The 15,474-nt window shown below is 35.8% G+C and overlaps 1 protein-coding gene across 13 annotated transcripts in view; it reads left to right on the forward strand.

The window, feature by feature from the left end:
- Positions 1-5,771, forward strand: part of LOC127843967 (disco-interacting protein 2-like) — a 102,166-nt gene extending 96,395 nt beyond the window's left edge. For 5 of the 13 annotated variants that reach the window (XM_052373886.1, XM_052373888.1, XM_052373889.1 and 2 more), the window contains one exon: positions 109-5,771. In XM_052373886.1, the coding sequence (XP_052229846.1) occupies positions 109-361 (253 nt within the window). In that variant the 3' untranslated portion in view covers positions 362-5,771. The remainder of the gene's footprint in view (positions 1-108) is intronic. The other 8 variants (XR_008032483.1, XR_008032482.1, XR_008032487.1 and 5 more) reach the window with 8 other exon arrangements.
- Positions 5,772-15,474: the final 9,703 nt, after the last annotated feature.

A 15,474-nucleotide genomic window follows, 5' to 3' on the forward strand; every position in this document is an offset into this window, starting at 1 on the left:
TAAAGCTCACCAACTTGTAAAATTGAAATTTGCGGGTATAAAAATGAGGGTAATACATGTTTAAGTATGGTATGTGAAAACAAACTTACATTCGCCATCTCTTTACAGTGCTGTGTTCACCTGGACCAACCTGCTGGTGGTGGTCGTGGAACTGGACGGCAACGAAAATGAGGCTCTTGACCTGGTTCCCTTGGTAACGAATGCAGTCGTAGAGGAACACTACCTGATAGTGGGGGTGGTGGTGGTGGTTGATCCAGGCGTGATACCAATTAACTCCCGTGGGGAGAAACAAAGGATGCACCTAAGGGACGGATTCCTTGCTGATCAGCTTGACCCGATTTACGTGGCCTATAATATGTGACATTGAAGGGTGGGAGGCTGGTAAACGACCAACAGAGGGGTGGGGCTTGGGTTTTAAGATCCGTGTTTCGAAAGTGGAGGGGCTTGTTTGTGACAGATTCCTTGTGATAACCTTGACCCTATTTATTTGGCATATAATATTTGACACTGTAGGAAGGAAGGGTGGTTTATGGGCAACAAGGGTCAGGTTACAAAAGTGGTGGGGTTTAGGGTTTTTAGGATCAGCGTGGGCAGCTTTGTTTGACAACTGGGGAGGGGCTTGTTTGTGGATAGGAAATCATGGTAGTGACTCTAAAACTTATTTTAATCATTGAATGAACTGACAATTGGCATTGGCTCTTTTGCTGTGGAGGGACAAATCAGCTGGTGGCAATTGGAAATTAGAAAGGACAGTTTGTAATTAACTGTAAGAAAGAAATTAGGTGAGTTTTACAATGTACTTAACTGGTGACTCGGACAGTTTTATAAAGATACTGTTTAAGTGAGAGAAGCTGTTGTTGTGGAAGTGTTACAGTGCCACAGTGCTGCGGTGCTCCTTCGTCTGACTTTTTGAAAAGACCTCCTGTTGTTGCATCAGTAAATCGCTAATGTGGAAATTCAACCAACTCTTCTGTTAAGGTGTAGACTTTGAGTTATATCACTTGCATCTCTTGTCATAGCGAATTTTAGATATCCCACTATGTTTAGTGTTGGGCAATCATATTTGGTATTGACTTTGCGGCATGCAGTATAGCGTCTAGCTGTAGTTATTGCCCACAGGAGACAATATAGAGGTTCTGTATCGTATTTATGTTAAACTGAATTTTATATCACAGATTTTTGTACATTGTTCTGTAGAGAAAGTTTTAATGCTAGGAATATTATTTAAATTTGCTGTATATGTTTGTCCCCAAATACACATAATCAGTAAAGAAAATGTGTCATCAATATGTCTGTGCAAACTTTTGACATTTTCAACAGATGTTAATCTTTTTATTAAATCACAAAGTGAGATGAAACAAATATGAAAAACATCATGGATATTTTTCTTTTACAAAACACAATACTAAACCATTTTCAAGCTAATATGGCTAGGAAATCTATCAGAATGATCAATAAAGCTTAATGTAATAAATTAAATGAATTTTTGAAGTTCAAGATCAAAATGATGTGTGATTTACCTTTCACCATGTAATAAACCTGATTGGTAATGAAATATTATGTGCATTCTAAATTTAAGGAAGATAATTTTTAAAGATTATTATATTGATACCTCATGTTGATCAAACCATAAACAACATATGAGATCTGAATATTCAGGTAATTGTATTATGAGTTACCATGGTAATAATAATATTTAACATATGTGTTAAATAACATTCAAAATGTATGAACGATCTGAGTTATTGTGATGGAAATTTACGAAGAGAATGTCCTTGTGAGGTATAATAATATCTGTCGTGCCACAGTATTAGATTCATAGTACAAAAAAATATGCTTGTGCAACTCTCACACATTTGTAATAATAATCATGGTAATGCTTGTACAATGTACAACCTATTTATGTTGTATTTGGCTGCTTGCACACTGGATTTCATAAAGACCATGCCATTCAAAGAAGCTAGTATCATTCTATGACATGAATGTCAAGGTGTCTTTTTTTCCGTGTTATTCTGTTATTTATCTTAGAAACATGTATGTAAATAAAATCATATTAAGCAATTGTATACTATAATGCAAAATAAGTCTGCATTCATACATTTCAAATGCAAGATGTTGATTAACTGTTTGAAGTGCTTGAACTTGATGCTAAAAATAACATTAAAATTCCATGACACAAAAGTGATGTGCCAATTGAAGCAATGTAATCAGTGAATGCCTATTGGTGCTTTTGGTCAGTAAATATGTTAAGCTGTAGGATCAAAATAAGTAAAAAGGTCACCGTGGTTTAATGGACATGGTGTTCGCCTAGAGACCGGAAGGTCACGGGATCGATTCCCACTGAGGGAGCAATCTTTAGATCTCCCTAAAGGTAATAAGCAGGTATTTAGGTATAAATGGGAAAGGGAATCCAACATTTTATATGAAGCCAGTTATATTAAGTGATATGTTTTATACAAACAATGTCTCAACTTTAAAGGTATTCTTTTCACAAGGATGTAGTTATTTGATGGTCATTGCTTATTTATGCTGCTGTAAATTATGAACAATTTAAATACATGTATATAGTCACTTAACCTTTGTATTAAGAGTATATGGATTTAGTATGAAACTATAAAAATGTTAAGTAAATACAACAGTTTCCCACTCAACCCACTATATTATACATGTTATGCTGTCCCACCTTTTTGATGCACTTATAGATGCTCCATTTTTCATGGTAAAAGTAGATTTATTTTCACAAGATGGGAAATGTGTGAAGTTATGAGTATTTTTTTCTGGCATGTAGTCTTTTTAACCCTACGGAGTAATGTTTGAAGGGAAAAAATATGTATAAATGATTATAATCAAGTAAACACACAATGGTTGAAGATTGCTGCAACTAATTGGTGGTATCTCACTTTAATAACACAATCAAAATTGTGAATTAATGTATTACTAAATGGTCATAAGAATTCTATAACATTGGCTAAAGTTTGGTTTTGCTTGATTCTGTCTTTTTTCCATACATGTATGTTATTGACTATATTTTGTTGTTGACACTTGTGCAATATTTTTCTCAGTTTTGTTTCAAGTTGTGTTAAAGGAGATTTTTTCATTTTTGTTCAACAGTTGGTGCAGTGATAGTGAAAGTCTGGCTATGTTTACATTTTCATATTAAATAAATGAAACTCTGGAAACATTTGAAGGACAAATATTCCAGTTACCATCAAGTAGTCTTTTATTTAAAACAAGTGACCGGTTGCTTGTTCAATACAGGATAAACACATATTGAATGTGTTAGACTTGAATTACATGTTTGCTTTCGCTACTTATTTTATAAGAAAACTGAATTTGTTAACTTTTTTTTTTCAAAACGACTGCATTTGTTTTCATAAGGTTTTGCTAAAAGAGACCCCTTTTGTAGTCAACGCTAGCTTTTGTGATAAAACAGAATACTGGATTCTTTAAATTGTTGTCATAATATTATTTTATCAAGTCGTGGTCATAATTGTCATAATATTATTTTATCAAGTCGTGGTCATAAGTTCTATAAAGCTTAAATATTATTTTTTTTAAACTGCTACCATCTGCCACAACAATAGGCACTGTCTCTAGTTGCTGGAATTGAAACTGTATCCAAGTATCATTGAACCAGTTAGAAACTTAGCTGTTGTTTATTCTTTCCACAATGTTTCTTATACTAGTGTCAGTGGCCTACCTATGTGTATTGTTTTTGTTGTTTTAACCTCATTTGATAATCAATTTGTCCCCATTTTTTCTTGAACTTGATTTTCCAATGGAAGTCTTTATACAAATGTAAAAAGTAGATCTGATTATGTACATAAATATGTGGTGCAAATTGTGTCTTTTATAACCTTTTTTCCCTCTATCTCATTTGAATAAAATCATGATTACCACTCTTGAAGTGAGTTAAGATGATGTTAACGAGATTGAATTGTTACTGTCAGAGCAGTATAATACATTGCACTGTAGATAAAGACATTCAGTTCTTTGTATGATATATAGAGAATAATAGGTTAGTGTTGATTATAGATCAGGTTTATCATGCGAGGCTTAGAAAACAAAAAGCAAGAGCCTTGGCGAGTGCTTTTTCGTTTTCGTGCCGAGCATGATAAACCTGATCTATAATCAACACTAACCTATTATTCTATTTATCCCACTTTTTATTTTGTAAACCTTTTTGTTTAAACAAAATTAGTTTGACTGGATAATTTCGCTGGATTTATGACGTCATTTCATCGAAATATTGACGTCATTTCCTGCCGTTGATTATAGATGATATTTAATCAACGGGGCTTTAATCAACCAAATTCGCTGTAAAAGTGGGATAAAAGTATTTAGGTTTCCACCAGTGTTTTTGTATTTTTAAATGATTTGTTTTGTTGGCATAATTATTAGAGACATTCTAGTCGTTTGATACCTTCAATGAAGATTGCTTTACAAAACAATATACGATGTTCCACACTTATCGAAAAGGTGACTTAATGCATGTGCATAAAGTGTAGTTCCATAGTAGCCTGTGCAGTCCACAAAGGCTAATCAGGGACGACACTTTCGGTCTGGACTAGATTATAGTTAAGAAGAGACTCCCATTGCCATTAACAAAGTGAAAATGACTATGTGCAAACAGCATAAAACCAGAACAGCCTGCGAGTAACTGGCAGCCTGTACAGGTTTTATGCTGTTTGCTGCTCATCAATATCTAAGGGTTGGAAATGAAGCCTCTAAAATGTGATATTAGTAAGAACAGTCTTAAATTTAACTTTCTAAGGGACAACAAATGTGTAAAAATACTTAATCTAAGTGGTAAGGGTTAAATGAAAAATACCATTAAATGGAAAAGTGTGGTCGAAGATTAGCACATACATTAAGCCTTGTTTTCCAGGTGTTGTCCCAGATTAGCACATACATTAAGCCTTGTTTTCCAGGTGTTGTCCCAGATTAGCACATGCATTAAGCCTTGTTTTCCAGGTGTTGTCCCAGATTAGCACATACATTAAGCCTTGTTTTCCAGGTGTTGTCCCAGATTAGCACATACATTAAGCCTTGTTTTCCAGGGGTCTAACCCTAACCCTAACCCTGTCCCAGATTAGCACATCTTGTTTTCCAGGGGTCAGGCTCAAATTCTTGCTCTTATGATTTGATAGGCATTTATTAAATGGTCTATGTTACATTTAGTGTAAATAAAAAATTGATAAGTATTAATGAATATCAGTAAAGATTCCAAATAGTTTGAACAAGCTATTTGAACTTAAATCTAGGAACACATTCGTTAATATGGCCTGGCTTTTGGAGGACTCAGTTTAATTGTTTATGCCTTGATAATTTGAGACTGAAGATTCTTTTCAACATTATCATGCATTTCATGTATGATAAGAAACACACATTTTAAAAGGATATAGCTGTCAAAACTCTTGCAAAATATAAATGGTTTATTAAAAATTTATTTCAGATTGTATAGTTCATATTCGTTTCAACAAAAACATTTTTATTGCATATTAAAAAAACGGACACTTATATTTTTAAGTTTATGTTGCAAAAATTGTTTTGTGAAGAAGCTGGTATATGTTTTGTATCAAAAGGAAAGGTGTTTCTAGACCTATTTGTGTTTCAATATATGCCAGGTACTTTTGGTATCAAACAGTAATTGTTTTGAAAAGTTTAAGTACACTAATCGAGTGAATGAATAATTTATTTATATATGTACTATTTTCTATGAGTATATCGATGTATATTGCCGTGATCTACTCATTAAACATTGAAATGTGCTAGTTTTGCGTGAATTATATTTTTACCTCAAGGTTTCTTACTAGTTTATTCCAGTAAAATTAAATATCCATATAGTGAAAACTTAAAAAAAAATAAATAACAGAGAACATCAGGTCAAGTGTAGGGAGGGCCTGACAGGTATTGTACTGTAAGGGTCCTTTGCATGGGTGGGGATACTCAAACTAGATCCCTTAAGAGAAAGTCTTGCAGACTCTGGCATCCACAAATGAGCCTTGTCCTGGGCAGATGACATTTGATGCATCTGCGTTAAGGGTCATCTCTGATTAGCCTGTGCAGTCCGTGGGTATAGAACTTGGCACGAATCAAACTTCAATGTTTTTCACAATTTATTTCTGGCTACTTTTTAGTTAATTGTAACCATTCTTCGCTCAAGTTTCCCCCTGTAGTATCCTATCTTAAAACATAACAGTGATTTCTTTTTAAATATCAAAGCTTTCCTTTCACACAGAACAAGAAAAGAATAACACAACTAGTATTATTAACTAAAAACAAGTCTTTAAGTTCTTTAACCTTAAGTATAGTCGTTAAGTCCGCACATTGTTTTCTGGGACGAAACTGTCACAGGGAGAGAAAATTGTGCAACCAGTTCTTGACTCGAGCCCAGGACACCTTGCTGTCAGGGCGAGTGCTCTCCCAACTGAGCTAACTGGGCCTCCACACAACATCTCTCCTAACGTGACCAAGTGACGTACACCCCCACTCAAATATGTATTGGTTCTGGAACACAGGAATTCGGGGGTATTATATCATTAACCATTCACCACCCTCCCTCGTTTTATCACACCCACTACCCAGTTAAATTTAATGACATCTACTCTCACATTTACTCCAATGCCACTCACTTCCACCTTTCAGGCTAATGGTGCACATATTATCTTATAGTTTTGTGACACACACTTTCCAATTCAGTTTAATGACATCCACTCTCCTGTTAAGTTTTATGCCATCCACTATCCCGTTCAGTTTTATGACGACCACTCACCCGTTCAGTTTTATGACACCCACTCTCCCGTTCAGTTTTATAACAGCCACTCGTCCGTTCAGTTTTATGACACCCACTCTCCCGTTCAGTTTTATGACACCCACTCTCCCGTTCAGTTTTATAACAGCCACTCGTCCATTCAGTTTTATGACGACCACTCTCCCGTCCAGTTACATGACACCCACTATCCCGTTCAGTTATATGACAACCACTCTCCCGTTCAGTTTTATGACACTCACTTTCCCGTTCAGTTTTATAACAGCCACTCGTCTGTTCAGTTTTATGACAGCCACTCGTCCATTCAGTTTTATGACAGCCTCTCTACCGTTCAGTTTTATGACACTCACTATTCCATATAGTTATATGACACAAACTTTCCTGTTTAGTTTTATTACATTTACTTTCCTATTCAGTTTATGACATCCACTGTCCTGCACAGTTTTATGACACCCACTATCACATTCAGTTTAATGACAACCACTATCTTTTTCAGTTTTATAGGACGCATTCTCCAATTCAGTGTTATGACACCCACTTGACCGTTCAGTTTTATGAAACCTACTATCCCGTTCAGTTTTATTACACCCATTCTTCCTTATATTTTTATGACTCCCAGTCTCCAATTCAGTTTTATGACACCCACTTTCCTGTTCAGTTTTATGACACCCACTGTTCCGTTCATTTTAATGACATCCAATAACCCGTTCAGTTTCATTACACCCACATTTCCATTCAGTTTTTTGATACCCTCAATCCTATTCAGTTTTATGACACCCACTCTCCCGTTAAGTTTTATGACAACCACTATCTTGTTAAGTTTTATGACACCCACTCTTCCGTTAAGTTGTATGACACCCGCTCTCCCGTTTAATTTTATGACAACCACTCTCTCGTTTTGTTTCATGACATCCATTCTTCTTCTCAGTTTATGACATTCACTGACCCATTCAGTTTTGAGGTTGCCGTAGGCCTTCTTACTGCTGCCTTTGGTCATGTTTGGTCTTTGTCAATGTTATACATTTCTTTTCAATCCATTCCTCCTTGGCCTCTTTCATCTTTGTCCTCACCTACCTGTTCGCTCTCTGGTAATTTGAGTCCTGGCTGATGTACTCCTCATTATTCAGCTCTCTTCTGTGTCACATAGGTCCCTGATTTCGGTCGTCACCCATGGCTTGTTCTTCATTCTCTAAATCACAAGAACTTATTCAGAAGATGACAATAGGGCATCCTTGATGTTGTTGGTTATGAAGTCGATGTAATTGTCTAAGATGTTCAGGGCTTCTTACCACCTATATGTGCTTGAAATACCTCTGCTATCACAGGATCTTTCCATTTCTCCAAGTCAAGTCTAACGTGAGGGTTCTTTGTGATGCGCTTGCTCTTCAACTTCAGCTTGATGAAGAGACTCCCATTGCCATTAACAAGAGCCTCTTTGCCAGTCATGGTCACTGCCAATGTATGCGATAGCAAAGGTTCTTGTGTTCGCTTTGTTGATGATAGACCGTTGCGTAAATAAAAAAACAATCAAACTAAAATTATTTTAAGTGAAAATGATGCTATTGTAACTGAAAATGTTGAAGTTGCTGAAATTTTTAATGAGTTTTTTTACAAATGTAGCTAAGGACATAGGCAAAGATTATATTTTTGACTGTGAAAACCACCCAAGCTTATGTCAAATTGAAGAGAAAATGAATACAATCTCAAAAATACAGTTTAGTTTTGAACATACTGATGAAAGTAAGGTTATGAAAATTATAAACAAATTTGACTCAAAAAAGGCCACAGGAGTAGATAAGATATCTGTGAAATTATTGAAAGCTGGCAAAGAGGCTCTTGTTACACCTATTACTAAGTTTGTAAACAAATCCATTGACTCGTGTATCTTTCCAGACCAATTGAAAAAAAGCCCAGGTTACACCTATCTTTAAAAAGAAAGACACTTTAGATAAATCAAACTTCAGACCAGTCAGTATTCTTCCCATCCCATCAAAAATCTTTGAAAAGGTCCTTAGTGAACAATTGTCCTCTTACTTTGATAAGATTTTTGATAATTTCCTTAGCGCTTTTAGAAAAAATCATGGATGCCAGACTACTTTATTTAAATTACTAGAAGACTTGAAATTTGCATTAGATCACAATGAATATGTTGCTGCCATTCTAATGGACTTCTCCAAAGCGTTTGATTGTCTTCCACATGATATCCTACTCCATAAACTGCAGGCTTATGGTGTATCAGAAAACTCTGTCAAACTTTTAAAATCATACCTGTCAATATAAAGAAGTGAAACTCCAGCTGCTGGAGCAGTATTGAATTTTCATTAAAAACAATTAGTTGGTCCTTTATTTAAGGCAAGTGACCGATTGCCCAAACAGTACAAAACAGCAAAATACAGCACAATACAAACCAACATAAACACAAAATATGAATAAAGCTGGGGTCACCGCCTTGGAACGGTCAATGCAAAGCATTGGGGGTTTAAACCTGGTTATAGAGCGCTCAACCTCACACTTGGCCCAGCAATATTCATAATACATTCAAGTGTAAATAAAATTTAACGTCATAGCATTGTAACTCAAATTAAACAATAATAAAAGGGAATTAAAACGCATTCAATTTAATTACTATTTAATTACTCAATTGCATTGAAGATACAAGAGTAACAGAATTACAACTTTTTGACGAACGATCAAATAAAACTATTAACAATTGTCAACTACATTCCTTCTTTATAGAAAAGATTTGAGAATGTAGAATCATAGAGTTAATATCTCAGATAATCATCGCGCAAATACAGGAAGAAGCAGCAATACAACAGACAGCAGCAGATTAAAATAGGAAGTATTGTTAGCTCCTGGGAAGACATTCACAAGGGTGTGCCTCAGGGTTCTATACTAGGCCCCCTCTTATTCAATATTTTTATAAATGATATTTTTTACTTTATTAAAAGAGGTACTCTGTACAACTATGCCGACGATAATACGCTCTCTTTCCACTCCCCTGATTTTCATGAACTGAAACAAGTACTTCAAGATGAAAGTAAAATTTTAATTGACTGGTTCAAATTCAATTGTATGCAGGCAAATCCTGACAAATTTCAGGCTATAGCTGTAGGCCAAAAAACTATCAGCAGATCCCCAATTTTCGATTTAGATGGATTCAGTATATCATGTGATGAAGTCGTCAAACTCTTGGGAGTGGACATTGACTGCAAGCTGAAATTTGATTCTCATGTTAGTAATATATGTAAAAAGGCTGCACAGCAGGTCAATGTTTTGAAAAGAATTGTTAACAACCTTAGCAAACTAAATAAGCTCACTATATTTTATACTTATGTTTTATCAAATTTTAACTTTTGCTCTTTGGCATGGCACTTTTGCTCAGAAAGCAATACTAGAAAAATGGAAAAGATTCAAGAGCGTGCACTCTGATTTGTTTACGATGATTACTCCTCAAGTATTTCAATGTTACTCTCAAAGGCAAACATACCATCGCTGCATGAAAATCATGGCTATAGAAACTTATAAAATAGTCAACAACATTGCCCCTCCTGTGTAATTAGACCTTGTCGTAAAAAAGTAAACAGGTATAAATTTTAGATATTCCAATTTATTACAGGTACCAGCGGTTAGAACCACTTCTTATGGCAAGAACTCCTTTAAGTACGCTGCGCCGAAGCTGTGGAACTCACTCCCAGATCACTTCAGAACCTGCTCCAGCTTTAGTAAGTTTAAGACCCTGATCTCCAGCTGGAGCGGCAAAGACTGCAAATGCATAGCCTGTGATTCTGGGTAGGTGAGCACCAACAGGACCGACGAGCAGTTCTTGGAGTTCACATTTTCATGTGCTTATATGTATTTTGTTTAGCTTGCTGCATATTCTTATCCCCCCCTTTGTGCTTGCAGTAAATGTGGTATTTCTTGTGCTTTATATATTTTGTATTGCTTGCTTGCTGCATGTTTCATATTTTTCCCCTTTTGTGTTTCAGCTTTGTATTTTGTGGTATTGTACATGTGCTTATATGTATTTCTGTATCCCCCTTTGTGCCTCAGCTTGCAGTCTATGTGGTTTTTAGATGGTCGCTTTAGCGACCGTCTTAAGTGCTTGATGTGAAATTCAGGTCGATACGGCCTAGGTATGATTAACCCAATACCCGCTTGCGTATCCGCGCAAGAAAGAGTTGTATAATTTATGCAAGAGGTTTGAGAACTCCAATTATGTGTATTCACAAATGGAAACATTATATTAATATCGTGTTACATTCAATATTTTCGAACGGTGTTTTATAGAAAAGAATCAATAAACAATGATCGTATTGTACGTGTCGCGGAGGAGATTGTTTATGAATGATTAAAATAGTCCACTTTCTGCTGCGTCTGCGTGACGTAGTATTTTCGCTCAGCTCATTCATAACTCTGCGGCTGGCGATACACAAAGGGGAGTCCGGGTGAGAATAACGCACTAATATAAGGTTACGCTTGTTTATATTCACAGGTCTCAATTAATAATACGTTGACCACGAGTTCAACAATTATTACAGGGATACGATAGACAACATAAAAAATGTTTCATTATCGCTGAAACTGTTAAAAAACATTTAAATATAAAAAGAATATTCTCTAAAAAATTTAGTCTTGCTGTTTTGAAATAAGGTTTGGAATTTTGGTTTCTAAATAACTTAATTCAAAAAAAAAGTTTAATAATAGTGTTTTTTACTTGTTAGTCGCATATTTACCGCATTATAATGTGTGTTATAATAGGCAAACCATACATTAGTAAAATTCAATCTGCCTTCGCACATAGAAGGAATGGGTCGAATGGATGCTGCGTTTCCTTTGCTTACTTCAGTTAGAGGTCAATTCTTTACGTAATAGCAACCACAAGGCTCCGGCTTCAAAGGAATTGCGGAGCGATAATAAAAGTCGTAGTCGCATGGTATTTGCGTTTTTAGCGTCCTATTTGGTCACGTGGTTCTTTTTTCGCGGGCGTTTTGGCATTCATGATATGAGGCTATTAATAGATGCGCCTGTCGATAAACAAAGGAAAGTTTACGGGTTATAACAACGCAATAGGTTACGCTCTCACATACAACTCAATGACGTAGTACAGGTCGTAAATTGAGAGATTCGGGAAAAAGTTGACGCTTATTTATATTCTCAATTTATAAAACGTTGAACATAAGTTCAACAATAACTTCAGCGATACGATAGACAAAAACAAAAAAAAAAGTTTCATAATCGCTAAACCCGAATATAACAAACAATTTATAATAATAATACGAATGACCTGTTTCATAAACTCGTTCATGCTACTACAGCGGGTATTTCTAAAAACGTTCTTTGGTTCTGAACAGATAGCTGCGATCTTTTGTATTTACGGGTGCTAGTAACGCAAAAGGTGAAGGTTAGTAGAAGGTTTAGCTTGTTTATATTCACAGTTCTCAATACATAGACAGTTGGATGCGAGTTCATCAATTACTACAGGCATACTATAGGACACCTCGAAAATGATTTATAATCGCTAAAACCGAAAACAACTAAATATATCATATTAAATATATTTATAACAATAAATGTCTTTTAAAAATGTAGTCGGCGTATACGCTGACTTTGAAATAAAGTTAGCAATTTACTTTTCTAAATAATTAAATACAATTAAACAAAATTTTACTTATTGTGTTGTGTTTTTCACTTGTAAGCTGCATATTCACCACATGAAATGTGTGTTAGCATTGTCAAACCACACATTAGTGTGAGTAAATAAAACATATACTACGGGAGAGCACTTCATATGTGTCCTCATATGCCTTGTTATGAGTATCTTTTTTCATCTATCGAAATATATCGTATGTTTATATTTGATTTAAACGCAGTTTTCTTTCGAAACATTTAAATCACACGTCAATAGCGCCGTCATGCGAAAATGGGTCTTATGCGTTTCGGCAAGCGTTTGTTAAACCCAACATGTTCTTTTGCGCAGTCAGGCCATAGGCGATGCTGTTCGCTTTAAAATCACTCAATATGTTATGTTTCTCCTTACCAGAAGGAGGGATAGCTGAGTGGGCTATTTATATGATGGGCGCATATGGAATAAGACCTATTTTCGCATGACGAGGGTCATTACAAATCTCATTGCGAATTGAAAATGCCACATTTAAGAACAATGCTTTTTGATACAAAATTGAATTCAAAATAGCAAACTTGTTAATAATGGCAGCCTATCCGCACATTAAGGAATGATTTACAGACGTGCTGACCAAGTACGGCAAACATTGTGGTATGATAATTAAACGATTTTCTCTTATCGTGACACTATACTATTTCGCTAATGATTGTTTTCTCAGTCTTGGAGGCGAAAGTGAAATTCTGCGAGATGGATTGTAACGCTTAATTGTAACAGGGCCACAATTTGTGTCGTTTGAGCATACAGAGAGAAGTCCGGAATTCCTTACACTGAACAGTGCTACATCCTTTGAATTGAGCACATACGCAGTGATGTAGAAAAAAATTCAGAGGTTGTATCTCGAATCAGCTTATTAAATATTCGAAAATATTCATGCGTGTCTGTTGGCGTTATGTATAAGTCACTAAGATGAAAACTGAAACAGCTACGCCTAAAAGCGCATTAGTGCTCTATACCTATGTTTATGTTAGCGTTGTTGACACCGTGTGAACTGCTCGGGTAACAAGTAAAGCATAAGCAGCAATGTTTATATACTTTTATTCCTCCATATACAATATACGAAGATTATTGTATATTTTGAATTTGTATATGGTGTCAAAAATCAAAAGTTTTGTACACGGAACTTTCATTATGAATGTATATTCTTGGTGAGATAGTCATTTGATATAAGAAAAATATTCCTTCAATATGATGGTGACTGCAAATTTTCTTTATATTGAGTTTTCATAACCATTTTCATCATACTTTCTATGCTTTCAGAACTTCCAAAAAAGCATGATGTTTTTATTTTGTCTTAGTAATTTCTATGAAATAATAAGGATGATAAAAAGTGCACACAAAATTCGACCCGTGCGCTATGACACACACTTTATAAAGTTGAATGGCGTGTGTTCATTTTAAACTTGCGATTGATTTTCAAAAATGAATTGCGTGTTAAATTATGCAATAGCGAACATCTTCAGTGCCTTCAGCGCTTTGATTTCTCATGTGCTTATATGTATTTTTGTGTTGCCTTTTGCACGGTCATATTCCCCCCCCCCCCCCTTTGTGTTTAAGTTAGCAGTCAATGTAGTATTTCATATACTATGCCTGTGTATTTTGCCTTTTGCATGGTGTTGCTTGTGTCGATTTTATGTCGTTGCTTATATCTAATTTTAAATCGCCTATAGCTATGTATTGTATTTGTGCTGCAAATCATGACTACTGCCAATCTGCTTCATGTGCCAAGTCTCTCTGTGTTTTCCTATTGTAGAATTTTTAAACAGTCTTTTTAATTGTTTTACTTATTTATGTCATCCCATTAGCTTATAGAGATGATACTCATTTAGCCATTTATATATAAGCGGATAGGCATTTATCATGGTTTTTTAATTTAAACTGCTTGATGCTTTACTTTTTAGGTGCACTATGATGCCTTCTTACTTAATACTAAGCCTCCTTTACAATTGTGTAACTATCATGTAACTTACCCTCTTAACATTGTAGCTGGTTTACACTTGTTTTATCATATACCCTTGTTGTACAATAGTCGGTTCAAAAGCTCACATGAGCTAATGTTTTGTATATGTTGCTGTCTTGCCGACTTTAAATAAAGCTTATCTTATCTTATATATCTTATCTTTCTGCGGCGCGAGTATGGAATCGATCTGGTTGTGTACTTGTGTGTGTTTGAAGCATATCAGGTCCGCTGTTCTAGACGGTTTGTGTGGATGCAGCGTATTAGTCAGGGTGAGTTGGTGGCTTCTGGCGAACTCAAGAAGCTCTGTCGTTTGTCTCGCCTAAGCTTAATCTACATACTATCCCTTACCAGTCTTGGTATGCGTCTGGTCCAACGTTAACGTTCCGGTCGCCTGGGTACAATTGGGTGTCTTTCTTGGGGATCTTTACTACGATGCGTTTTAATTTTTTATAAAATTGCTCAATCTCCTCGTCTCCGTTGTCAGCTGTAGGTGTGTAGACCTGGATGATGGTGATGTTTTGAAGTCTCGCTGAACTTAAGTCTGCTGGAGACTTGGATGCAACTGATGACTCATTTACACTGACCGTTACCCTGCGGGTGGTAAGGTGTTGTGTGTGTTCGCCGGGTACCGCCACCGGCGATTTTACAAAGTCGTTGTATGATATTTGAAAGGAAATTTTGATCATGATTACTGTGCAACTTTTCCGGGCATCCGTAATGCACAAAATAGTTATGGAAAAGTGCATGTGCCGTTTTTAAGGCGGTTTGGTTTTTCGTCGCGATTGAAAAATGGTCGGTAATAACCAAGATGTTTTCAAATCCTACCTAAGTCATTTCTTATGAAAGATGATCAATACACAACAATTCCATTGGGACAGACAAGCAAATAATAAACAAACCTGTTGCTCGATGTGGAACAGTGTTACGTCGGATGCAACGCTGGCATCCGTTTAGCCACTGTGTGACATCTTTGACCATTCCTGGCCAGTAAAATCGATCTCGAAAGACACTCAGTGATCGGTCATGACTTTGATGTCCAAGGTCATCATGTTAGGCGTT

The sequence above is a fragment of the Dreissena polymorpha genome, chromosome 9, assembly GCF_020536995.1.
Source record: "Dreissena polymorpha isolate Duluth1 chromosome 9, UMN_Dpol_1.0, whole genome shotgun sequence".
In the NCBI taxonomy this organism is placed as follows: domain Eukaryota; kingdom Metazoa; phylum Mollusca; class Bivalvia; order Myida; family Dreissenidae; genus Dreissena; species Dreissena polymorpha.